Source organism: Telmatherina bonti (genome assembly GCF_933228915.1).
Source record: "Telmatherina bonti genome assembly, chromosome: 10".
Taxonomy (NCBI): domain Eukaryota; kingdom Metazoa; phylum Chordata; class Actinopteri; order Atheriniformes; family Telmatherinidae; genus Telmatherina; species Telmatherina bonti.
Window position 1 is genome coordinate 17,215,437 of NC_136628.1, and position 25,660 is coordinate 17,241,096.

Genomic DNA, 25,660 nt, shown 5'->3' on the forward strand with positions numbered 1-25,660 from the left:
ACAATCTATAGTTCCATCTGGATGGTTCCCACACTGTGTCATTTAGTTTTTTGAACACATATACCTTTAAGAGGAAATAGTTTAAATAGTTGAAATTTTTGCTACAATGCTTCACTAAGGTAAACAGTATATAATAAGCAACCAAAAACCGGGTTAAGAAAACAATCAACCATTAAAACTGTATTATAACTGAGGTGGGTTTGGCTGAACTTCCTCCTGCATGCTGATCTAGTCCTTTGTGAGCTGTAAATTTCCTGATAATGAATCAATGTTTAAAAGAAATGGGGATACAGTCATTGCTCCAGGGAATATATCAGGCTGTAGCCAAAACAAACAGAAAAATAAAGTCAAAACAGAAGTATCAGAAAGTGAAATCAACACTGACACCTAGTGGTGAACTAATGCAATTGACTTCAAAGGCGATGCAACTAAATATCTATATTGCTTGGAAAAATACATAGAAAACATGACAAGCAGCCTGAGAGCTTATGGCTGGGTTGGCTTGAATTGAAAAGTCTATCCTTGATGTTGAATTATTGTATTGGTAAGAGTGCTACATTTTAATTTTTTAACTATTCCTTCTTTTTAAGTGGGTTGCCAACTATTTAAAACTTCCATGGTGTGTGTATTTTATGTATTTTTACATAAAGAGGTGGGAATAAAAGGAGTTTTTGCTCAGTGAAAGCTCACATTTAAGCATTCATATTTTTGTATGATGAGTATTTTTCAATGATGAAGTTTTACTGTGGATTGTCTTATCTCAGTTTACACATCAGTGAATATTTCAGTGTTATAGATGTTGTTCATCATAACTGACTTTAATGAGTGCAGCGAAAACCATTAAACATTGCTGGTTGGCGTCTACACATAGTTTTTCATGATTAAAAAAAAATTCTAAAAGCATTTTAGAAGCAATGAAACACAACAATGGTGTGTTTCCAAAGCATGGCGAGGACTTTTGATCTACCAAGCAGCTCCCACAAAGGTTAAGAACTGTCATTGTATATCACATACTCACTTCTTTCAGTAAGCCATTTCTTTTCCCAAAACAAAGTGGAAGCTTCAGGTCAGTGTGCCAAATTAAATCTTTTTAAGTCTTTCATCATACACATTGTGTAATTTCTTACAATTACCTTGACCATATTATGTAGTGTGTACCATATAATCACAAGGCAGATAACCTTCAAAAACAACTTTAATGTGCATGAGAAGACATGAACAACAGATGACACATCAAAGCATACAAAGTGAGTCGTCTCTAAAATTAAGATTCAGGAAAGGTCATGGATTTCATCTATAACAAAAGCCTATAAACAGGTTTGTACCCAGGCAGAGTAGTTCCCTATTCATTCTCGATGTCTGGTTAAATATGTTGGTTTTGACAATTACAACAATGCTTCTGTGTAAACTGTGGTTGTGTCTTCCTGAAAAGGCATCAAAAGTCAAATAATTCTCAAAAGATAAAATAAAACAAAGGAGAAAATATTTTCTGAGCAGCTTTCCTTATGATGATGATAAACTGATGGGGCTCATGGTTCCTCAGTCCTGGATAAAAGTGGATATTAAAGAAGAGAACCTCCACTTTTCTCTACCTTTCTGAGAGGAAAACTAGAACTGGTTGCTGTAGTCTGGTGCAGAATAAAAGTGGCTGTTTCCCTTAATCTTGCCAGCGTAGAATCTGAAGGTGTTTGCTAGTAAATGCTTACAACTCCCCTTTCCAGAGGAGAGAGAGAAAAAAAAAAAAAAAAAAAAAAAAAAAAAAAATCTTTTCCACTTGTGTCACAACAAAAAACACTTTGTGTTTCCACCAAGGGAACACTCCCTTCTCCTCCATGTCCTTAAAATCATCGGACTGTACCAAGCCAAAAATGCTTGATTTGTCCACAGGAGTTATTTTTCACTCCTTTAAGATGCATGAAGAGATCAAGGCTGTAGAGGATTTGTGAGTGACAAACACACTCCAACCTTCAGAAAGTCAAGTTGGAAATAATAAGAGGCTGATGCTTTCAAAAGAAAAAAAAAAAAAAAATCTGGACTGGTGCTTAAGAGTGTTCATTTTTCTGTAGCAACTGTGTAATTAGCCAATAATTACACTAATTACACCAACGCTAATTAGACTGTATTTACAGGAACGGGGAGCACTTATTTTAAAACTGTTGTTTCATATATATTTTTTTTGCTTTAGAAGACGGAGATGAGTGCAAAGACCCCGTATAGCAGCGCACAGGGGTAAGCAACCAACAACTGCTGCCCATCCATAGCCAAGGCTGAAATGAAGATCTTTGAGGCCGAGAAACTGCACCAGCCAATGATAGTTGCTGTTAGTACTATTCCCAACATACCCCTGAAAAGGACAAGAAGAAATAAGCACGTTAGCCACAACCATTCATAGTTATGTAAACACACTGAAATGCATATTTATAAAACTTAACAAGGTTACACCGAGGTCAATGTTAACGTCACTGTAACTCTGAAATCATTTAGTTGATAAGGGCAACTGGAAGCTGCATAAGTTTACACATATGCATTATTTTCAGAATTACTGTGCCCCTTACAAAGTTATCTACAAGCAAATAATGCAGCAACACAACTGTTCTTGTGTATACTTACTGTAATGAAAAGAGGACTCCGAAGCTGGAGAGAAGGATCATGGGGAGGAGGCAGTATCCCAACACGCTGGCCACACAGCCAAATGACACTCCCGTCATGCTCATAAGGTTCAGCAAGCAATACATGCCAAGGCAGCCGATTGCACTGATGCCATACACATAACCAAACTGGATCTTACCAGACTGTGAATGCAAGAAAAGAACAATGATTGACAGATCGGATCCAAGTTAATGACCCATCAGGTTAAAATGCCCTCCTGTCACCCCGATACTGATCCAGCTGCACTGGCTCCCCACCCATCACTGAGTGCATTTTAAAATTCTGGTTTTAACTTATGTAGCCCTACATGACCAAGCACCTGGTTATATCAGTGACCTTTTACAGCCACATGTGCCCAGCAGGTCTCTGAGATCACATGACCAGGGTCTGCTGGCTGCTAAACAAACACAGTTTAAAACAAAGGGTGACAGAGCCTTCGCAGCAGTGGAACTTCCTTCCTTTCAGCATGAGAACGGCAGACTCAGTGATCTCATTTAAAAGTAGCTAAAAACACATCTTTTAAAACTTGCTTTTACTTAGTTTTATGTTGTTTTAAGTTTTTGTGTTTTATTGTAAAGGAATTTGTGATTTTCATCTTGAAAGATGCTATATAAACAAACATTTACTCACTTACTGATGTCTGACATATCAGGTGAACACTAAGATAAAACAACTTGCACTAATGTAATGTAAACATGATTACTTTTACAGATGTGCAGAAAAGAAAAGTGACACTTTCAAAATGAAATTATATATGTTCAAATGTAAAAGATTTCCTATCAGAATCAACCCAGTGGCTTACCAGGAGAAGCGTTGCCCCAAAAGCCAAGCAAAAAACCATAGGTCCAGCCAGGTCTGTCTCATTCATGATGCTGCCATCTGCTGCTTTCATTGGATGGAGCACTGTCAAGGTCTTCTGCCAGATGTGGTCAAAATTGATCCCCAACTCTTGGAGACAACAAACACAAAGAACATTACAAATGACAGAACTATTAATGTAAAACTGTATAATCTACATAATTACGCTATTAATAAATGTACAAATTTGATAGTTTATTTTAAAGAAACCAGTTTTAATGGCTTAGAAACAATTAAACACATTATTTTCACAGCTTACAGTGTATTCCATTATTTATTTTCTTCCAATGTCCCTCAAAAATAATCATATAACACTTTGCCAAAATGTGAAGCTGTAGCCTTCAGGTTGTATTGGACCTACCCTCTAGCAGCGGTGGTTCATCATCAAAGCTGTTACTGTACATGGACTGCGACGTGGAAGGTGTGTAGGTCTGTGTGGGTTGGAAGATTTGTCCTGTATAAGGCTGCTGGGGCTGCATCATTCCTGGGGACGGGTAGCCCATAGGCTGGGAGTAATCATACTGACCATACGGCCTGAGAAGGAAATGTCATCGTCATTAAATGATTTCTTTAAATTAATCATATCTACATATGAAGGCAGTCAGAAAAAAGTTATATGTGGAAACATATATACATTTCATAGATCTATCTATCTATATATCTATATGTATATATATAAAAATATAAAAATAATATATATATGTATAGTAAAAATAATAGATAAAAATAATAATCAATAGATAAAACTTTTTTCTCACAGCACTCATCAATCAGAGATATTGCCAAGTTCACTAACGCAGGAGGGCTGAATAACAAATTAATTTTATTTATTATCTCAAATGTGGGGGACAGTGGCGTGGTGGTTTACTTCACAGTCTCACAGCAAGAAGGCTGCTGCCTCAGCTCGGGGCGGGTTTGAACAGTGCCAGTAGCTGTGCAGTGCAGAGTTTACATGTTTTCCCTGTGAATGTGTGGTCTCTCTTTGGGTACTACAGCTTCCTTTGACCACCCCATAAGACGTGCATGTTAGGGAGAATTTAGTGACAAATTAACCTATCAGTGAATATGAGTGTGAAAGGTGGTCTTTCTGTGTTGGCTTTGCAGTGGACTGGTGACCTGTCTAGGACAGGATCCTCAATCCTGGTCTTCGAGGGTCGGCTTCCAGCAGGTTTTTTAAGCGTCCTTGCCGGAACACACCTGACTCAGACTAGCTCTGTACATGTCTGATAAATATACATTTATTTTAATCAGGTGTCTTGCACAGGGACACTTGGAAAGTCTGCAGGACACTAGACCTCGAGAACCAGGATTAAGGATCCCCATCCTCACCTGCTAGTTGCTGTGATAGGCCCCCTGCACCCTGAATTACACTAAGCAGCATAGAAAATGAATGAATGTACTATTAAATATCTCAAATTTGTCGTTCATGGCAATAAATCTTTTTTGAAAATATCTCTAATGTGCAGTGCCAATGCTCCCCATGACCTTCAGTTGTTAAGTGGCATGCAAAGCCCTCACGCTGCCCATTTCCTGCAGACACACATACGCATGCCATAGCACACACACAAAACAAACACAGCAACTAACAGAAGAAGCACGTATCCAGAAAGCTTCAGGTCATCAGTCTTTTGGAACGGATTCAGTTTTGCGACCTCAGACTCAGAACAAGTAACAGTGCATTGGATTCATTTAAAGACATCTATTAAAAGGTGGAAGAACAACCAACTTATTTTGACACCTCTAACAGCGACATGCTGCTGATTGGGAGAAATTAATATGAGTATATGAACATTTATTGTTCAATATGGAGTCTAAAGACTTAACCATTAACTTTCAAGATCAAATCTCCAAGATCTTCATGTTTACTTGTGCACAGTAAAGTCTTCCCGCTCCGGTTCTAGCTAAACTGGCGTGAAAGCAGGCTGCTTCAACAGAAAGCACAAAGATTATGAGACTTCAGAACAGAACCAGTATCTGGCCGGTGTGTGCCTGAAAGCACTAACAGATATTGGGAAATGAAATGTCATACAGAGCTAGACTTTGGCAATACAAATACACACACACAAAGGCATGCAGTCACATAAGAACACACACAAAGTATGGTGGGATAGTGGCACAAACTCTTCATGCTTACAGTAACCACTACTCTCTTCTTTCTTACAAACATTTTAGGCACTCTAAAAGTCCATTTATACATGCTTATATGCACAAGTATATTTTTATATTTTTAACAAGCTTGTAAGAAAGAAAAGAGAAAAAATGATAAAAATTTGACAATGGAGTTGATTTGAAAAAAAAAAAAGAAAAAAAAAAAAAAAAAAGAAAAAACCTCAAACTTAATTCTTTGGTCATATCGACCAGCACGATGTTGGAAGTGTAATTTGCAATTCCTAATCATCACTTAGTGAATAATATGAACACAAACACAAGTCAAAAATAGGTGCGTTGAAGCAGGAATACACTGAACACTTGTGTAAGACCAAATTGAGTGAATACCCCCCGTTTAAGAGAATAACAATGTTGGATGAGTCAGTAACTGAGGAAGAGTTGGAAAAACCTCATGCTTCTCTTACTTGTTGTAGGTGTTCTCAGCGTTGTTGTATCCATAGCCACCCTGGCTTTGATCATCTACACTGTAGCTGGACTGGTAGAAGTCTGTGTTGAAGTTGTCAAACCCTGACATTTCTCACTCTATGTGGGTTAAAAAAGAGAAAGAGAGGAAAAAACAAGCAGAATTAATAATTAGTTACCTCTGATTTTTTTTCTTCCATTTCTATAAATTTTCTTGTTTTGAACTTCCGCTGCCAGCATATGGATACAGTATAGATGCTGCATCTCCTAAAATCTTTCCCATTTCACCTGCCTTTGTTAATTAACATGAAGGTATGGTACAACCACACACACACACACACACACACACACACACACACACACACACACACACACACACACACACTAACTTCCCCTCAAAACATGTGCATGCATATGAAGGACTAAACGTGCACGGTTTCTGGTCGCACTCTGTAACTGCTATTTATTATGATAGGTCCCCATCATTTACTGATAATTTCAGTTGTATTGATGTAGGGGAAAACAAAAGCAAGCAGATAATTTAGCTAGTGGGTAAGGATGTGCTGTCTTCTAAGTTTTAGTCAAATGCGGTACTTTCATAGAGGTAACAGATGGAAAACAATTTAAGACATTATGAGAAGTTCTGCAAAAATCTAACTAAATACATTTTATCATCTTGAGCTCATTGCTAAAGTAAAAATACCAAAAAACAAAAACAAAAAAAAAACCTCAGAAAAACTCTTAACAAAAACACAGAGACACGAATGAAAATAATTGCTTTAAAGACCAGACATAAGATCATTATGAAAGACACTAAATCCCTGATAACATGAATTAGTCCCAAATGATTGTCACACCCATTAAATCATTTTCAGCAAAGTAGTGATGATTTTATATATAGCTATACTGCATTTGATCCCCTGAAAAAAAAGGTAGTGAAAATTCAAGAACTGAAACTCCCAATTCCTCCCTATTGTCTGGATATGAATACCACTAAAATACAGTATCAGTCATCATACGACAGCAATATGTTTAAAATAAAAACAAAATATTGACGGACCATCCCATTTAATTTCAAACTAATGTTTCAATTAAACTTAACAGATTGCTTAGTACACTATGAATGGTTCTTGAATTCAATTAAACTTTATTATCCCACTCATAGGTACATTGTACCGATTCAGCTGCAGACACCATATATTAACACATTAGTATACACAAGATATAACAATGATACAGTAAAATCGAAATGTGTTTGTATATATATATATATATATATATATATATATATATATATAAAGAAAAAAGAAAAAAATGGGTACAGACTTGTAGAAGTAAAGTCTTAACAACAAAAACAAGTTACAACTTGTAAATGTAAGAACACTGTTTAAAAAAGTAAGTTTATCCAAGTTATTCCGCTGCATACAATCATTTTACCGCCAATGTTTACATTAATTCCGTTTAAGAGGATGAGAGTTAAGGATGAGAGGAACCTCCTAATTGTGCTGATTAGCTTCGTTAAGATAATATTAGCAAGTTCAATGCTATCAGCTTTACACAAAAAGCCAAGGCAAAACATGCATATTGTTCCTCTTTTTTTGTTAACTATTATAAAGTGTGTCGACTATGAAACTTATTAACGACCAGTAACTCTTAAAAATATAACTTATAAGGTCACAACACAGGAAAAGACAGACACTAATCTTTGGGAGGATAACGAAGCATTTCTTCTTCAGCTAGTTTGGTAGCTAATGCTAACTCTAACAGTCGCGAGGCCCTAAAATGTTCTTTATAATATCAAACATGGCCTTAACGTTCAACTTAAACTTTGATACATCATTATTACACCACGAAAACATCATAACGCAAACTCGTACCTGTGACGCTGGACAACCTTAGTCAAAGCCAACTTGACTGCGGTTGCTACGTGTCAGGAGGGGGGTAAAACTTCCGGGATGCGCCGCTTCTAACCGGAAGTCTTCAGGACATAAATCATCCTGGTTGCAGGAACGGTGGCGCCATCTGTGGACCAATACTGGTATTGCATAGTCCGCTCTGGGTCTAATGAAGTCGTTTACCGCATTTTGAAAAAAAAAAAAAAAAAAAAGAAAAAAAAAAAACACACGACGGAATGTGTGACATAAATTCTAAAATCAATAAGATCTATGAAAGCCATTTATTAAATTTTTATAATGATGCATACAAGTTTAACTTCAAGCTGTTTATTGGGTTTAAAACCCTTTCAGAAACCCAAGGACTTATGGTTGCAAATTGAGACAGAGCAGAGATTATAATGAAGGTAATATGGCAGGACAGTATCAGTCTCCTGGGAAGAACAAAGGTAGTCTCTTTCAAGAGGAAGCAGAGAAGGAGATCAATCACTCTCCATCTGCAGGAGAACTGCAGCAAATTGTACTGCAGGTGGCTAAAGCCTCTTTGATGAGGCTGATAATGCAAAGTAATGGGCCCATGAGGTTTGCTGACAGGAAGCAGGGACAGCAGGAGATGAGAATCACAGGCAGAATCACACATACAGGATGGAGCTCTAAGATGTAAAAAAAAAGAATAAGCAAAAAAAAAGGTAAGCGAAAGATAATACAAGTCACTGAAGATCCCCCTTCAACAAGAATTGGTCATATTTTATAAGACATTACAAAAAGTGAGAAGGGTTTCTAGAGAAAACTAGCGAACTGTACACATTTAGGTGATAAATTGCTGTAGTCATTATCTCACAAAAACATCTGTATGGAGCTCATTAGGATTTTGAATGCCTTTGTGATTAAACAGAAACACTATAAAAACAAACAGACAAATTAATTAAATATTAACTAGATTCAGCAGTATTAAAAATTGGCTAAAATTTACTTTTCTTTGTCTTTGCTGGAGTTACATGTAGTAAAATGCATTATAGAATTTTCTACACAGTCACAAGAGATATGTTGGCTGTCTTTCATCTTTGCCCACATGTTCTTGGTAATTGGGCAAAATTATATCAAAAGCAACAAGAGAAAACCTAAACAGTAAGATCTGCTTAATTCTTGTATCAAGCAACAACTGGTATTAGATTAAATCTTTGAATGAGTTTTAAAACCGTAGTCATAGTCAATTTCAGTTTAAAGACACACAGGATCAGGTGTATTCTTATGCAAGGACAGACAGAGACAGCTTTAAAAACACAAGTGGGTTAAAAAAAAAAAGAAGCAACCATTAAAACACAACAAGCAGATCCACTAAGAAGTAAAAATCTCTCAACTGTGCAGGCTTGATACAGATAATTTCTCCATTTCAGGATAAACAAATCTAATCTAATGCACAGTTCATGAATAACAGCAAAGACGCATTACTAATCATCAATAGAAATGAGTTGTTCTCTCTCCACTGCCTCTCATCTTTCTTTAGACTTTTAATCATTCTTATACTTGAAGAACACGTCTTTCTTCTTAATCCACTTAATTAAAGAAAATTGAAAAGCACCAGAGAGGGTAATTGAATTTAGGGCAGTGTATTGCCATATACAGTCATAATTGCCTTCTTTAATATAGTCTCAGCTGTAATCCTGCTGTCACTGTCTGGATGGATGAGTGGATTAAAACCCCAGGATTTCCTCTATTGCAGCAAAACTCATCTGCAACCACCTACTGAATCCTCAATTAAAGATCTCTCTCTCTCTGATTTACTAAGTGTTTAGTAAATCACACACACACACACATGCAGAGTTCTTATTATAGTAAGGAATGGAAAGGCACATCATTTTTAACATTTTAATATCAACGTTCTTTAATGAATCTTATTCAGATTCCAGACACCACATTGATGTGACTGCAGCACCGAGCAAAAATATGTAGGCATCTGGTACTCACAGCCTCCTTTTTCTGAAGCGTCTTTTTCCTCTCTGTGAATGAACGATTTAAATCCTGAACTAACAATCCACAGCTGACAAGCTTGTGAGATATGTTTGCTCCAAAATGGGAACCATTCAGGCACTTCAGACTTAAGAATTTACGAATATGACAATACTCTTGCTCCTGGAAGGTAGTGATACTACCAACAATGTAAAAAAACAAAACAAAACAAAACAAAGAAATCTGGTTAATACTTCTCCACAATGACAATTTGACAATCAAGCTGCTAAGACAGTCTCATATTAAAACGGTCATGTTGCTCTTCTTTCCCCAGTTTTACCTTCACAAGCCACCTTTCTAAGCCCCACTTTGCCTTCTTAAGTCTGTGTTTCAGTGGCTACCAACGTTGATCCCATTTACAGTGACTAACAAATATTCCAGTTAAAATGGTCAAATCTGGGATTGGTGTAGTTTCAACCAATACCAATGGTGCAATATTTTGTTTCAGCCCATGAAAAGGGGGATTTCTTTCTCGCTTTTCTTTTTTCTTTTTACTTTTTTCCCAGAAACATCTATGTGTAATCGAAGTCCCATGTCATTGTAGTTTTTTATGCTGCCAATGCAAAGATGAAAGATAAGTCTCAGCACGGTGATGATGCTTAGGTAAAGATCAATTTGTTTGAGAATCTGAGACATCTGATGTGGATAAGATAAAAGTCCAAATAGAAAACTGTCCCGCCAATTTTCAGGTTTTTCTTTCACAAGTACATCAATAAAACCACACTATCAATCTTCATAAGTAAACTCTGGTGGATTATTTTTATAGTTGAATAAGATGCCAGACTGTTGTGTCCATATATGTATGCAGTACCATGTTCTTCCACATGCTACTGCGGCTCCACTTTGTTAAATGAATAATATGTCTTGTCTTTCAGACCTCAGTCATCTATTCCAATAAATGACACTTAATACTACTCAGTACCAGAATAAGCTTTTTGGCATTGACAGAGAAAATTTAGTACGTTTTTAACAAGCAGGTCTGCTGCTCATGAAAAAAATGCATTTTCTTTACAAATAGGCTTCACTACAGTATACTATTCATTTCAAAGAGTTGTCACAGAAAAGAAATATTGTACAAAACAGAAACTTCAGATCATATTTCTATTTTCATGTGCACATTATCATATAAATAGACGTTCAAGGTTGATTTAGCAACTTTTAAAAAAAGAATCAGAGAAGTTCAAAAGGAATGTTTCCGTGTCCAGAGTAGTCAGTACTGAAGAACAAACCCTTGATAAAGTTATCCAATCCCTTTTATAGGATCCCAAAAGTAATCATGTTTCATGTTTTTTTTCCTCTTCTTTTGGTCATGTAAATGTTGTGGGCTACATTTTAAAGTCAGTCCATGGACTTGTAGTAACATTTACCTAGTGTCTGGAGATGGACTTTTACAGACATGAAAGGCTAAAATAGGTAGAGAAGATGCGGGAAAAAAAAGATTTTTCAGGTACACTTGCATGAAAGTTATATTTGAGCTGGTGTTAAACAGTTGAACAGCAGCATCAGAATCTGCCTCCTGGATGTCTTTTGCAGTTCAAAAACGGTTTTTATTTACCTTTATGATAGTCTTAACTCCAACATCTCAGAGAGAGCTGTTATTATCTTTAATACCTCAGCTTGACCTCCACTAGTTCTGTTAAATAACATTTCCTATAACTTCGTCTTCGTCTTCCCGCCGCTTATCCGGAGTCAGGTCGCGGGGGCAGCAGCCTAAGCAGGGAAGTCCAGACTTCCCTCTCCCCAGCCACATTTGCCAACTCTGCAGGGGGGATCCCGAGGCGTTCCCAGGCCAGGCGAGAGATATAATCCCTCCAGCGTGTCCTGGGTCTTCCCAGAGGGACGTGCCTGGAACACCTCACCAGCGAGGCGTCCAGGAGGCATCCTAACCAGATGCCCGAGCCACCTCAACTGGTTCCTCTTGATGCGGAGGAGCAGCGGCTCTACTCTGAGCCCCTCCCGGATGACCGAGCTCCTCACCCTATCTCTAAGGGAGAGCCTAGCCACCCTGCAGAGGAAACTCATTTCAGCCGCCTGTATACAAGATCTTGTTCTTTCGGTCACGACCCACAGCTCATGACCATAGGTGAGGGTAGGAACGTAGATCGACTGGTAAATCGAGAGCTTCACCTTCTGGCTCAGCTCCATCTTCACCACGACAGACCGGTGCAGAGTCCGCATTACTGCAGACGCCACACCGATCCGTCTGTCGATCTCGTGCTCCATCCTTCCCTCACTCGTGAACAAGACCCTGAGATATTTAAACTCCTCCACTTGAGGCAGGACCTGCCTCCCGACCCGGAGAGGGCAAACCACCCTATTCCGGCCGAGGACCATGGTCTCAGATTTGGAGGTGCTGATTCTCATCCCGGCCACTTCACACTCGGCAGCGAATCGCTCAAGTGAGAGCTGGAGATCACGACTAGATGAAGCCAACAGGACCACCTCATCTGCAAAAAGCAGGGACCCAATCCTGAGGCCACCAAGCCGGATCCCCTCAACACCTCGGCTGCGCCTAGAAATTCTGTCCATATAAGTTATGAACAGAATTGGTGATAAAGGGCAGCCTTGGTGGAGTCCAACCCTCACCGGAAACGAATCCGACTTACTACCGCAATGCGGAACAAGCTCTGAAACCTGTCGTACAGGGACCGGACAGCTCACACAAGGGGTCCGGTAACCCATACTCCCGGAGTACCCCCCACAGGTGCCCCCAGGGGACACAGTCGAACGCCTTCTCCAGGTCCACAAAGTACATGTAGACTGGTTGGGCAAACTCCCATGCCCCATCCAGGACCCCAAAGAGGGTATAGAGCTGGTCCACTGTTCCGTGGCCTGGACGAAAACCGCACTGCTCCTCCTCAATCCGAGATTCGACTATCCAGTGGACCCTCCTCTCCAGGACCCCTGAATAGACCTTACCAGGGAGGCTGAGGAGTGTGATTCCCCTGTAATTGGAACACAACCTCCGGTGCCCCTTCTTAAAAAGGGCCACCACCCCAGTCTGCCAATCCAGCGGCACTGCCCCCGATGTCCACGCGATGCTGCAGAGGCGTGTCAGCCAGGACAGCCCCAAAGCATCCAGAGCCTGAAGGAACTCCGGGTGGATCTCGTCCACCCCCAGGGCCTTGCCACCAAGGAGCTTTTTGACCACCTCAGCGACTTCAGCCCCAGAGATAGGAGAGTCCACCCCTGAGTCCCCCAGCTCTGCTTCCTCATTGGAAGACGTGTTGGTAGGATTGAGGATGTCTTTGAAGTACTCCCTCCACCAACCCACAACGTCCCGAGTTGAGGTCAGCAGCTCCCCATCTCCACTGTACACAGTGTCGATGGAGCACTGCTTCCCCCTCCTGAGCCGCCGGATGGTGGACCAGAATCGCCTCAAAGCCGTCCGGAAGTCTTTCTCCATGGCCTCGCCGAACTCCTCCCATGCCCTAGTTTTTGCCTTGTCGACAGCCAAAGCTTCATGCCGCTTAGCCTGTCGGTACCCATCAGCTGCCTCCGGAGTCCCACAGGCCAAGAAGGCCTGATAGAACTCTTCTTCTTCAGCTTGACGGCATCCCTCACTGCTGGTGTCCACCAATGAGTCCTGGGATTGGTGCCATGACAGGCACCAACAACCTTACGGCCACAGCTCCAGCTGACTGCGTCAGCAATAGAGGCATGGCACACAGTCCATTCGTACTCAATGTCCCCCGCCTCACTCGGGACATGTTTGAAGCTCTGCTGAAGGTGGGAGTTGAAGCTCGCTCTGACAGGGGACTCAGCCAGACGTTCCCAGCAGACCCTCACAACATGTTTGGGCCTGCCAGATCTGACCGGCTTCCTCCCCCACCATTTGAGCCAACTCACCACCAGGGGGTGATCAGTTGACAGCTCTGCCCCCCTCTTCACCCAAGTGTCCAAGGCATGTGGCCGCAGGTCCGACGATATGACTACAAAATCGATCATCGAACTGCGGCCCAGGGAATCCTGATGCCAGGTGTACATATGGACACTCTTATGTTGGAACATGGTGTTCGTTATGGACAATCCATGACGAGCGCAGAAGTCCAATAACAAAACACCATTTGGGTTCAGAGTGGGGGGACCATGCCTCCTAATCACTCCTCTCCAGGTCTCACTGTCATTGCCCATATGAGCATTCAAGTCCCCCCAGAACAATGGAGTCCCCAGAAGCAGCACCCTCCAGCATTTCCTGCAAGGACTCCAGAAAGGGTGGGTACTCTGAACTGCTGTTCGGCGCATAAGCACAGACAACAGTCAGGACCCGTCCCCCCACCCGAAGGCGGAGGGAAACTACCCTTTCATCCACTGGGGTAAACCCCAATGTGCAGGCACCAAACTGGGGGCCGATGAGAATGCCCACACCTGCTTGGCGCCTCTCACCATGAGCAACTCCAGAGTGGAAGAAAGTCTAGCCCCTCTCGAGGGTACTGGTTCCAGAGCCCAAGCCATGCGTCGATGTGAGTCCAACTATATCTAGCCGGAACCGCTCAACCTCACGTTCAAGCTCAGGCTCCTTCCCCACCAGAGAGGTGACATTCCACGTCCCCAGAGCCAACTTCAGCAGCCGGGGATCGGACTGCCAGGGTCCCCACCCCTTGCTGCCGCCCAGCTCACACTGAACCTGACCCCTATGACTCCTCCCGCAGATGGTGAGCCCACAGGAGGTGGGGCCCATGTAACCCTTTCGGCCTGAGCCCGACCAGGCCCCATGGGCGAAGGCCCGGCCACCAGACGCTCGCTCTCGTACCCCACCTCCAGGCCTGGCTTCAGAGGGGGGTCCCGGTAACCGGTGTCCGGGCAAAGGAACATTTATGCCCAGGTTTGTTGTCATCATAGGGGTCCTATAACTTACATCTTAAAGGTAAACATTTCTGTGTGGATACCAGCTATTGCCATGCAGCTGCTCCACACAACCCCACTGATGCTGATTGTTCAGATTGTTGTTTTTTTTTTTTTTTTAGACTTTTATAAGTTTTCTTAAAGATTTTAAATCAAGGTGTTCAAACTTTTTCATGGTGCTCCCCTAATTTTTTCCGTAAAATGCTATAAAGCAAAAAAATGTACAGTGATCTCTTCTTACATGTTGAAAGGTTTACTTTTAATTATGCTTTTTGCAGATCAGATCATCATCTATTCACTTTGGGTTTCTGAGAAGCTTAAATTCAGAGATGGCACTGTAAATGCCAAGACCATCCATCTAATACCAAAACCCCCCTTAATGAAATATTTACTGGGTGCATTTCCTCATTTGGAAGAAATATTCAATAAAATAATAAATGGGTTTACTACAAACTCATTAGTGTGGAAACTCTTTGCAAGAAACGACTCGCATGATTTATATAACCACTGTTGGACATTTATAATAGACTCTATAAAACTGTGTACCTTTCCTTACCTCAAACATGTCTGCCTCATGACATTGAAAACAGATATAAGCTTTTTTTTTTCCTTTCTTTTCAGTCATCATGTTAATCTCACTGTCATCCTTTTGGTTTCATGCAAGCCTTCATTACAGTGATGCATTTCTGAAGCTGCTGTTGAAAGAGCACTAAACATCTGTCCGAATCTAAACTTTTTTTCCCCTCACTGTTGAGAATCACCACTAAAATCCATGGACATAATCTGTGACAAAGAAAATACAACTATTTTCACATAAGCAGGTAAAAAAGAAACGAAAAAGTTTGACACAAAGTTTATAAAGTAAGCTAATGCTAGAAATATTTGCAGTTCAAGATTACTTTGTAATCTTACCTTTAGCTGTTAACAATGAAATGGAATTTCCTTTTAATGTTTAATTTTTAATAAATCAGCATCTGTTCTTCACTTAACACGTTGATTTCCGTGTGCAGGAGACAGAGAAAATGACTTCATATTTGCTCTTTGCTTTATCTCCAGCATGGTTTCATTCCACACTCTTTCACCCACAGGCTGATTCAGTCAAATATATATAAATTTAGTCAGTTATCACAGCAAGTTGTATAAAACATACCTGAGACAACCTTCATTTCAAAAGTGGGTATTTCATAGTCTATTTAAAAAAAAAAAATCTTTTCCCTCAAGTAACTGGAAATTGGACAATCTGAAAAGCTAAAGGCATTTTAAGGATACTTGTGTCCGACACCATTAATAGGAGCTACACATGTAAGGAAATTAAGTTTATAATTAGCCAAATATTTTTATGGTGTTTGTGAGGAGATGACAAAGACAGGCTGAGATGTGCAGCGACTCCTGACATGCACAGTGGGAGAAAAGCAACTTAAAATTCCACTGCAGCTACAAACATCCCCAAGACTTGTAATTCCTGTCAACTCTTGTTCTTTGTGTGTGATGACTCTCCACTGGATGCTCTGCTTTCCTGAGGAAATTAATGATGATAGGAGAGACCCACCGCATGTTGAATTGTGTGTCTTCTAGTCACCAACTGTCCCCTTCACTTTCTCAGACCCCCAGATGTTATTCATTTTTGAGGTGCATGCAGAGGAACTCGTGGAGTTCTTAACTACTTACCTGATTCGTCTCACGTTACGCTGTATTGTTTCAAGGTCTGACAGTCTTGTGAGTAATAGACACACATGCAGGGTAGACGTTCTGTGAATGTGTTTAAGATAAGGAAGATTAATAAAATATATTTCTTTTTATTCAGCGAGAAATTCTGAGGTGTGTATTTCATTACTGAATATCCTTTAAAGCCAGCACACCAGACGGCAGATGGTCGTGGCTAAAAGTTAAAATTGGGTACTATACCTTTAAAGAGGTTTTACAGTTTCAAGGGCTTTTGAAAATTTGCCCCATCAAGAGATTTGTTACACGGTGAAGACCTGTGGAAACTATTCTTTAATCCCAAGAGCCTGAAAGTACAGCATAAAAAAAGCTTGGAGAGTGAGAGCGCTATGCTGTGCTGTGACAATCACACAGCAGCACTCTCCTACACACTGACAGAAATACACACTGCAGGAAAGCTGACTGTGGCAGTAAACTAGCACAGCTATCTACCCCTCCACAGTGCTCCCACATGGCCTTTATGCTGGCAGAGGGAGCGCCGATGCTTAGCAACATCTCATCTACATGGTTTGCCACATCATCAGGGTCAGGATCCCTTTAGGCTTGGTTGATCTCTGCCGTGCTGTGCACTGCCAATGAGGAGCCTCAGAGGTGCTTGGAAGACATGGAAGGACAAAGGTTTACTGCTAGCATTTCTTTCTTTCTCTTTTTTATCAAAGCAGAGATTATGCTCAGTTCATTTGTATGTGCTTTTCTTTCCCAAGCTCTAAATGAAAAAAAAAAAAAAAATTGAAGTTTTTCTGCTGTTTGGCTCAAGAATAATTATAACCTAATAACATTCAAATGATTTAAATCCTATTTCTTTATAGTTTTTAAATATAACACTTAATATAATAAATACTGCTTGATTTTTCTTTAATACAAACATTTTAAGCCAGACACAATGCAACAACATTACAACAGGGATTTACCTCTTACATCAGAAAATATCTTCTCAGCTCTATATTACTGTCTCAACAGAGACTCATACATGGCTTCAGTGTGTGGCTCAGTCAAATGAAGACTTGGATGTTCCACAGTTTTCTGCAGCTAAGTAAGGCACATCCTCAGTCTCCACTGATTATAATGCAGCTTCAGTTAAAAATGGTTAAAAATGGACTTTGGACTTTAAGTTAAATCTTATTAGCCATATTACAGCAGTGGGTAAATCAGTCTTTCCTCACGTGAAGAATAGTTCTTAAATACAGCTGAATAAATCTCAACATGATTTAGAAAAACATGTCTTGAATAATATTTCTATTAACAACAAATTGTTGAGTAAAGAAAGTTTGTCGAACTCTTAATTTCCAATACCAATATCAACCAATACAAATAGTTTTGTAGCAAGTTGTGCCAAACAAACAAACAAAAATATCAAGAAAACTTTACATGAAATCAGTCATTTCAGCAATATGTCATCATAGTATTACTATGTAATAAAGTACTAATTCAAAACTGTCCTTTTGAATTAGAGGAGACTTATCTGAAGAGTTTGATAAATAATATGTGTACATTGTATAAAAGTTTAGTCATCTATTTTGCAAGTTTTATTTTTTCAAACTGTGGTCATTTTTTCAATATTCGCATCCAACAGATATATAATCGACCAATCAGAGAAGACGTGTTGACTGATAGATCACACGTTGGGAGGTACGCCTGTGTCACTTTCACTGCTATTTCATTCAGACTTTGCATCATCATGACCGAGCATCTTCTTTTCTTCTCTGCTTCCTTAAACCAAGCGTCCAGCTGCTGAAGCAGATCTTTGAACTGTTCCACAGACATCCTAAAGTCCATTGTGAATAATTTATTCACAATTTTGCATTACACTTGGTGTGCATAGAAACGTTAATAATTCACCTCTAAATCATTTGCAATTTCGTGCCGTTTATTTGTATCAGTCCTGATGTGTAAAAGCTTTTAGTCTTTGTAAGTCACTTTTAGATTTATTCTTAATTGAGATCCAGCAGATTTTGGAGAAGAACAACTAGTGCCAAGCGAAAATGCAACAAACCAAAGCAGAGATCACTATGTGCCAAAAGTCCCACTGAAATGGAAAATAAAACTGAATTAGAAAATTGCTGTCCTGTATCTTAAATATTTATTGAGGGTTCCATACAAATAAAGACACAATAAAATGTTACGGATGTTCCTCAGTTTTGCAGGAATTTTTGTCCTCGATGTCCACTTCGTATAATTGATTTGACGGCTCATCTGCGTTGACTGCTGTCTGCATAGAATGATGAGTGAGGAGACTCTGGCACACACACACACACACACACACACACACTGACTCAATGGATGAATGATTTTCTTTTTGGTTTCAAGAACATGGATTTCTTCCTTCACTGTGGAGCTGTCAGATCCTCCACTACCCTCCCATCCCTTCACTACTCCCACACTTGATCCCTGCCAGCTGCTCTCTGAGTCCAACATGGTGCAAATACAATCCAACGCCAGCTATTGTGTGATTCTCTCAGAACTCCAAGTTTTTACACTGCATACTATCTTGACCAAATCCAAAAGTGTGATTTTTTTCTTACTAAGATGTGAATGAGAATATCAAGACAAAGTTCTGTCTGTGATCATTTTCTGATGAATCTTCTTCATACCATCTCACACAGTTGCCTGCCTATCGGTTTTACTGACATCTTTAAAACCTGCAACAGAGTATACTATAAAGCACGGCTGCAACATAAGATTTATGACTTTGTGTGTAAGAAGATAAAAAGCATCCAGCAAAGGACTATCTATCAGTTGTAAAAAGGTGATGAACTGCACCTTAGACAATGGATTATCAGTCCTCGAACGAGTTATGTAATACAACGACACCATCCTCCTCAAAAATACACCAAAGCTTTGCCTGGTCTATATCTATAAATAAATGTCTTATGCATCCACCTTCTAACTCACTGTGTCTTATTCTCAATACAAGTCCCATCATAAGCGACATGAGACAACACTACATAAATGAACATAAGATGGTGAAAATATTCATAGATTGTGCTTCATTCAGGAAAAGTTGTCGTTTACGACTAAAAGCTTTTGCAGATTTATTACAGCCGCAGTAGCAGAGCCCCATATTTGACACCTAAAAAGCAAACAAACACACAACAAAAAGCAGGTTAAGGTCTTTTGCACCTGAAGAAATGAAGGCAAAGTATTTTAGGTCCTTGTAGTTTTGCAGCAACACACAATGTGGCATTTTTGATGATTTAAAGCATTTCATCATGAGCCAAGTTTCTGCTAAGTTTTCTGTTCTTTTCTAGTATTTATGTAAGCTACTTACACCCTAGTTCACCCAAGATTTATCAAAGTATACAGAGTTGAATTGAGCATTTTTCTTCTTTCTTTCTGTTTTATCACCACAGAGCCATGCTGGACAACACAAATTCGACAAACTGAAACTTGGCAGTTTTATCGGTGCTCTGTACTCTATCCTCGTGGAAGAAGATGATATGCTCAAGAGCTAAAGCTGTTTGATCTTAAAGTGACTTTGGCAGATTTTTTGCACAATAGTCCCTCCTAACGAAGACTAATTCAGCATCTGCCTTGAATCCTGTCTCCCTGAGAAAGTCAGTCGGATGTTACGTCTTGTCTTATCTCTTCCTCTGTCAGTTTCTATCTTTCTTTTCCTCACTTCCTCCAGTAAAGTCCTCCTGCGTTTCATTGCTGTAGAGGTCATGCTGCGTGTACATAATTATGTGTGTGTCTTAATATTGAGTTGCTGCCCTGTGATAGAGTGCTGCGGAGTGCCGTAAAGCTGAGAGTCTATGTGGATCTAACCCACATTCAAAGAACAAATATGAGAATTATCCATGCTTAATTTAGCCGTTCCATCCAGCATCATCCCTGCATCAACAAACCAACAGCAAAAGAAACCACGAGAGAGACACTGGACATTGCTGGTTGGGCCTGAAATAGCTTTGGAGCCACACTCCTTCTCTTTTAAACTTGGCTGTAAAGACACACTGTCTTTCGTCATGTTGTCTCCTGTATACTGTAAAAGACACACACACAAACTAAACCACCGGCTAAGTCACTCTTAGTGAGAGGGATGACAGCTCTGCTGCAGGCAAAGAAACAAGCTCAGACAGTCAGCTTTTCAGCTCACAGTGGTCTCCTGTTGGCTTCAACTCATCCTGGCTCCAGGAGTCACTAATGCGTCCTTCGTCAGCCTGCTGCACTCTGGAAGCCAGAGACCTCCATGTTTAGAGGGCTTACTGTTTAATAGCTCTGTCCCCAAGGAGGGCAGTTGGTCTGCTCTTGCAGGGAAAAGCTGCATATGCTTGTGCATAAAGTGGATAAGAAGTTTGAGGGGAATGGCATCAAATCTGATCTGTTTTCTGGAAAATACTAAAAATACTTTACTTTGATACCAAATCTGGGACGTTGGGACTTGTTGCTGATTCCCTCAACGACCAAATAGAGTTTATTTTTAAATGTCAATATTGCAGAGAAAAGTCATGCTGTAATAATAATGAATTTGTGGCATACTTCCAAAAACCAGCGGAAAAGCTCGCTGAGCAGTCTGTAAGAAAACATTTTCAAGCTGATGACTCATCGCTTTAGTTGTGGATGTGTCAGAGTGCATGTCATAAGTAGGACAACATAACTCAGTTTGGTCTGAATTCAGAAATCTCAGGGAAACTGACGGGAACACAGAAAAGAGTATGGCGAATGGAAAAAATACTGTTGGGATGTGTGATCTGTGTGCCAGGAGTGATTTTTCCTTTGCAGTTTTGTGCATGCTTTTATCAGATCAAGTGCCCTTTAAGGCGCTAGAGGGCTGAATTTCAAATGAATGCATGAGCCCAAACAGGTCTAACTCCTTACAGGTGGATAATCAGGGAAATGAGAGAGAAACACTCACCAATCACACTCATACAGGTTCACATCTGGAAGCTGCGCTGTGAAACTGCAGGTGCATAGTGGAGTAAAAGTAAAAGTTCTGTTTCCCCAGCTGAAGTTTTCCTATGAAAGGAACGCTAAAATAACCAGTTGCAGTTTTTCATGCTTGCTTCTTGTTTTCATTACATCTGGGCTTTTGTGAGCATCGTTTGTCCCACACTATCCACATAAAAGGTTCATAGAAATATATGAAACGTGTTTATGTCATTTCTGCTGCTTATGTATTTATGGCTTTTAAAATAGAAAAGTGAGATTGGAGAATTGGTCTTTTTAGTATACAAAGAATAATGAATAGTTCTTTAAAAAAAAAAAACAACTAATAAATACTAATTAGTTGAAAAGCTCTGTGAAAAAAAGCATTGACATGGGCAATCAATTCTGTGAGACACCTTATAACTATTTTTTCTAGCAATTTAAACGACAACAATCAGCTTTGTAGCCAAATAATTCCCAGACACCAAACAATGTTTGGCCAAATATAACCCTCACCTGCAGCTTTGTTTGGCCCATATTTGGCCTTGACTTATGGTGTTAACTCCATGCAAGTCTGGCTGCCAAAACTCAGTCTGATGATCACAACACATGGCTCACAAGGACTCTTGCTCCTTATACTTGAGCTTTTACTGAACTTTCTAGTGCTGTAGCTGAGCCATAAATGCCCTAAGTGTAGCCCAGATTAGGCCCAAATGTGTCTACCTATTGTGACAAGACATTAACTTACACAGACATATTTCCTTATGATGTAATCTCTACATCTAAACTCTATAATGTGCTGACAACATGACAAATGTTAGTACCAACCAGAGGTGGCAATTCCTGGTCCAGAAAGTAAAGGTCCTGCCTTGTTTTTGGATCTACTTGTACATTTAGAACAGGTGTTTTCATTAACAGGCTCATTTACCAAACCAAAAAAAAAAAAGCCTCTGCCCATTAAATTTAGCTCAGTTGGTGACTGGTCGGAACATCTGCCGATCAGGACTTTTACTTTCTTGATCAGGAATTGCCACCTCTGGTACCGACACAACCCTTCAAATTTGTTGGCCCCTCAAAGGTTCTAAAAGATTAGCAGTATCATTTTCTCCATCTTCAGTCACTTTACACGTATATTATATATCTCACAGGTCTGGCCAGTTTTTAAAACATTTAAATGTATTTTTGTCTTCTCTGGGTTTTATTCTTTTTTTCTCAGTGTGTTATTGAGCTTTTCATATTTGTACTGTGAAAAGCAAAGAAGAGTTAAATTGCCCACACTGAAAGAAGTCTCCCTAACAGAGCATGCTGCTGGTGCACTTCATGAATTATCTTGTTTGTTGTGCAGACCTTTATTCTGCTACATAATGAAGTTAACAATGAAAAACTCATTTATATGATGACAGCACAGTGAATAGTTCGGTACACTTTGAAGAAAAATGCTACTGTTTTGCATCGTTAATGAAGAGTCAGAACAGATTTTAGCTTTCAGGAAGGGGGTCTTATAGAAGAAAAATAATAAGTCAGACCGAACATTTCAGATAGAACATGTCAAACCGTGTTGCATCCGTCTACAGTATAAGCTGAATAAAATGTTGAGCGTTAGAATGTTCACATGCAGAAAACCCCATAAAAAAGAAGGATTAAGCTATTAGTCAGATGAATCTTTTTAAAGTAAGGAAATTAGTTATTTGACTTTTTTTTTTTTAAATGATAAATTAAATAAACCTTCATCTCTCAAGCCAGTGGAGGCTTGCTGAGGCAGTTTAGGTGAAAGTCGTTCTCTTTAAGTCAGGTGAATTATGAATTGAACGTCTGCCTGCTGCACTTGCAAATTTCCCTTCTAAAGCCTGGCATCATGCAGCGCATGGCTGTAATAAGAGATGGAAGTGGGAGCAGTATGCTGTTTGTTTCAACCATCTGTGATTGGCCTGAAAATTCCTTATAACAGTTTACTGCGTGCCATGCAGGAAGAAAATGACGTGCTGTGATTGGATCTGTGACAAAGTAGTGAAGTACTCGTGTTTTCACTTGCGAGATTAAGAAGTGAGTTCGCTTTGCAAGAGAAAATTTAAGAAAGTCTCTTATACGTTGTCCATCTCTGAGAGATGATAAATTATGAATCTTGCTGCTGTGCTGGCTGGAGTAAATATTTTATCATACATTTTATATTGGCTTATATAAAAGTGGTATAATTATTAAGGTAGAAAAATATATTTTATATAATCATATCTGGGAATCTGTGATAAATGGAGATGCCTGTTGTTCTTTCCATGCAAAACAGTGTCTCCCTGACAAAATATATGTAGTTTCTGAAACTCTTATGAGTATGTTTTTGTTAACAGCTACAATATTACAATGTAATATGATGTGTTTATTGTTTTGACATGAAGGAGAGCAATTTTGAAGGTTTGCATCATCGTCTTTGGGAAAAGTCTCATTCTAAGTGTTACATGTTTCTATACAAACCAAGTCCCCTTTGAGGAGCAAGAGAGCTGAGATTAAATAAATGCACAAGCCCAAACAGGTTTAACTCCTTACAGGTGGTCAATCATCTGCTCTTTAAATAGCGGCACCGCACACAGTTGTAGTGGGTACATGTATTTATGATAAGCTGAAGACATGGCCTACTTCTGGGTGACAACTCAGGTCCCAGTTGGGCTTACCTCTCCTTCTTCTAACTCCGTCTCTTATTTATTCACTACTCATTTTGATTTGATCACTTTTTTTCTTATTCTCTTTATCTCCTGGATAAAAACACTTCTTTCTTCATATAAAGAACACAATACATCTAATACATCTTCTATAATGTAAACGGCACTGACATTTTAATTCAAGAATCCTGTTTTACTAGTATCATTAAAGAAACAAATGCAGAACGACTCCTTTGTCACATCCATCCATCCATCCATCCATCCATCCATCCATCTATCCATCCATTATTCCTGACCTCCAGCCTACAGGACAACAAGCCAATCCGGTTACATCATAATGGAAGGATACATCCTGGACATGTTGTCAGTGCTGCAGACTATTTTTCAAGCTAATTTATTTATAATTGAGTATACAAGGTATCCAGTGTGTTATTGGTGGATGCCATATTCAACAATTCGTGTTACAGCTTTCAGACCTTTATTAAAATTCTGCCCAACACACCAAATAAACACATTTAGACATTGAATATGTTCACAAGTTATCAATCATCACCAACTTGATGTCAGGGGATTGTAGTAAAACTGTTCAGTATCTTAAAGTCGATTACCTCCACATCTTTATTTTGGTCATGTAGAGTTTAAAGCCGTAACATCCATTCAGTAAAGATAGAACACATGCATTGGTAAAGACACTCTCAGAAAAGCAGTTTTGCTCAAGGCAAGGTTTATTTTAAATATGGAGATACAAGTCAAAGGAAATGAATGAATAAAAGCAACTTGGTTTGTCATATATGCATATTTTAAAACTTTGTCAAGCAGAATTTGCATTAAAGTCCCCATTTTCTCCTGCAGCCTTAACGGGTGCAGCAAGTATTTATGGTGTACATCACACCTGCCCAACTTTAGCTAATCAAATTAGAAGGAAATGGACAGAATTGGTTGTTTTTGTCTTATGATTTCAGCTTGTCTTACATTAGTCTGTCATTGTTGAATTTAGATATGCTTTTTAACGAAAAGCTACATTTTATTTAAATTCCTTGGTAAATATGAAAAAAAAAGTTTATGCTATAAACATCTAAAATGGAAATGGAGGAACCTGCACATATGTATGCATCTTTTCATTCACAAACAGCTTTAACTGGCGAATCCATCGACGATGTTGAAAACAGTATCAAGCGTAACAGCAGGGGGCGCTGTTGCTCATTTTACCAGAGACAGGAAGCCCGCTCAGTGAGAAGTGGTACTTAAAAACATCATTCATTTGGAATTTGATGATAAAATGTTTTGTATAAGAAAACAGACCAAAGCTGTAGCTGCAGAATCTCCCATATTGTCATGAATATACACTGAACGTCACGCACTGCTACATTAAACAAATGTTATGCAAATTGATTCAAGCTGCAGGTCATAAGGCAGCATTGTGAGTGTTATTATAATAATAGCACAACGATAGATGCACAAGCACAATGTCCTCAAGGCAGCCGGTAAAGTCTCAAACTTGACCTCTGACAAAACCAAGTACTCATCTGGAAGTATTCTTACACACATGCATAAGAAACTGGAGTGTGCTGAATATTGGAAAATATTTTTGTGAGTGTG

The 25,660-nt window shown here is 39.5% G+C and overlaps 1 protein-coding gene across 1 annotated transcript; it reads right to left on the reverse strand.

Moving 5' to 3' along the window:
- Window positions 1-1,253: 1,253 nt before the first annotated feature.
- Window positions 1,254-8,026, reverse strand: yipf5 (Yip1 domain family, member 5). The gene is made up of 6 exons (XM_079248070.1): window positions 7,956-8,026; window positions 6,081-6,198; window positions 3,869-4,041; window positions 3,452-3,597; window positions 2,611-2,792; window positions 1,254-2,344 (listed from the first exon to the last, which is right to left on the reverse strand). Exons 2-6 carry the CDS (start codon window positions 6,188-6,190, stop codon window positions 2,182-2,184), a joined length of 774 nt encoding a protein of 257 aa, XP_079104196.1. The 5' UTR covers window positions 6,191-6,198; window positions 7,956-8,026; the 3' UTR covers window positions 1,254-2,181.
- Between the last annotated feature and the right edge of the window lie 17,634 nt (window positions 8,027-25,660).

Coding starts and splice junctions, on each gene's coding strand:
- yipf5 (XM_079248070.1), bottom strand. CDS start 6,190: ATGTCAGGGTTTGACAACTTCAACACAGACTTCTACCAGTCCAGCTAC. Junction 2,793..3,451: donor TTGGGGCAACGCTTCTCCTG/GTAAGCCACTGG, acceptor TTGCATTCACAG/TCTGGTAAGATCCAGTTTGG. Junction 2,345..2,610: donor GGAGTCCTCTTTTCATTACA/GTAAGTATACAC, acceptor TGTCCTTTTCAG/GGGTATGTTGGGAATAGTAC.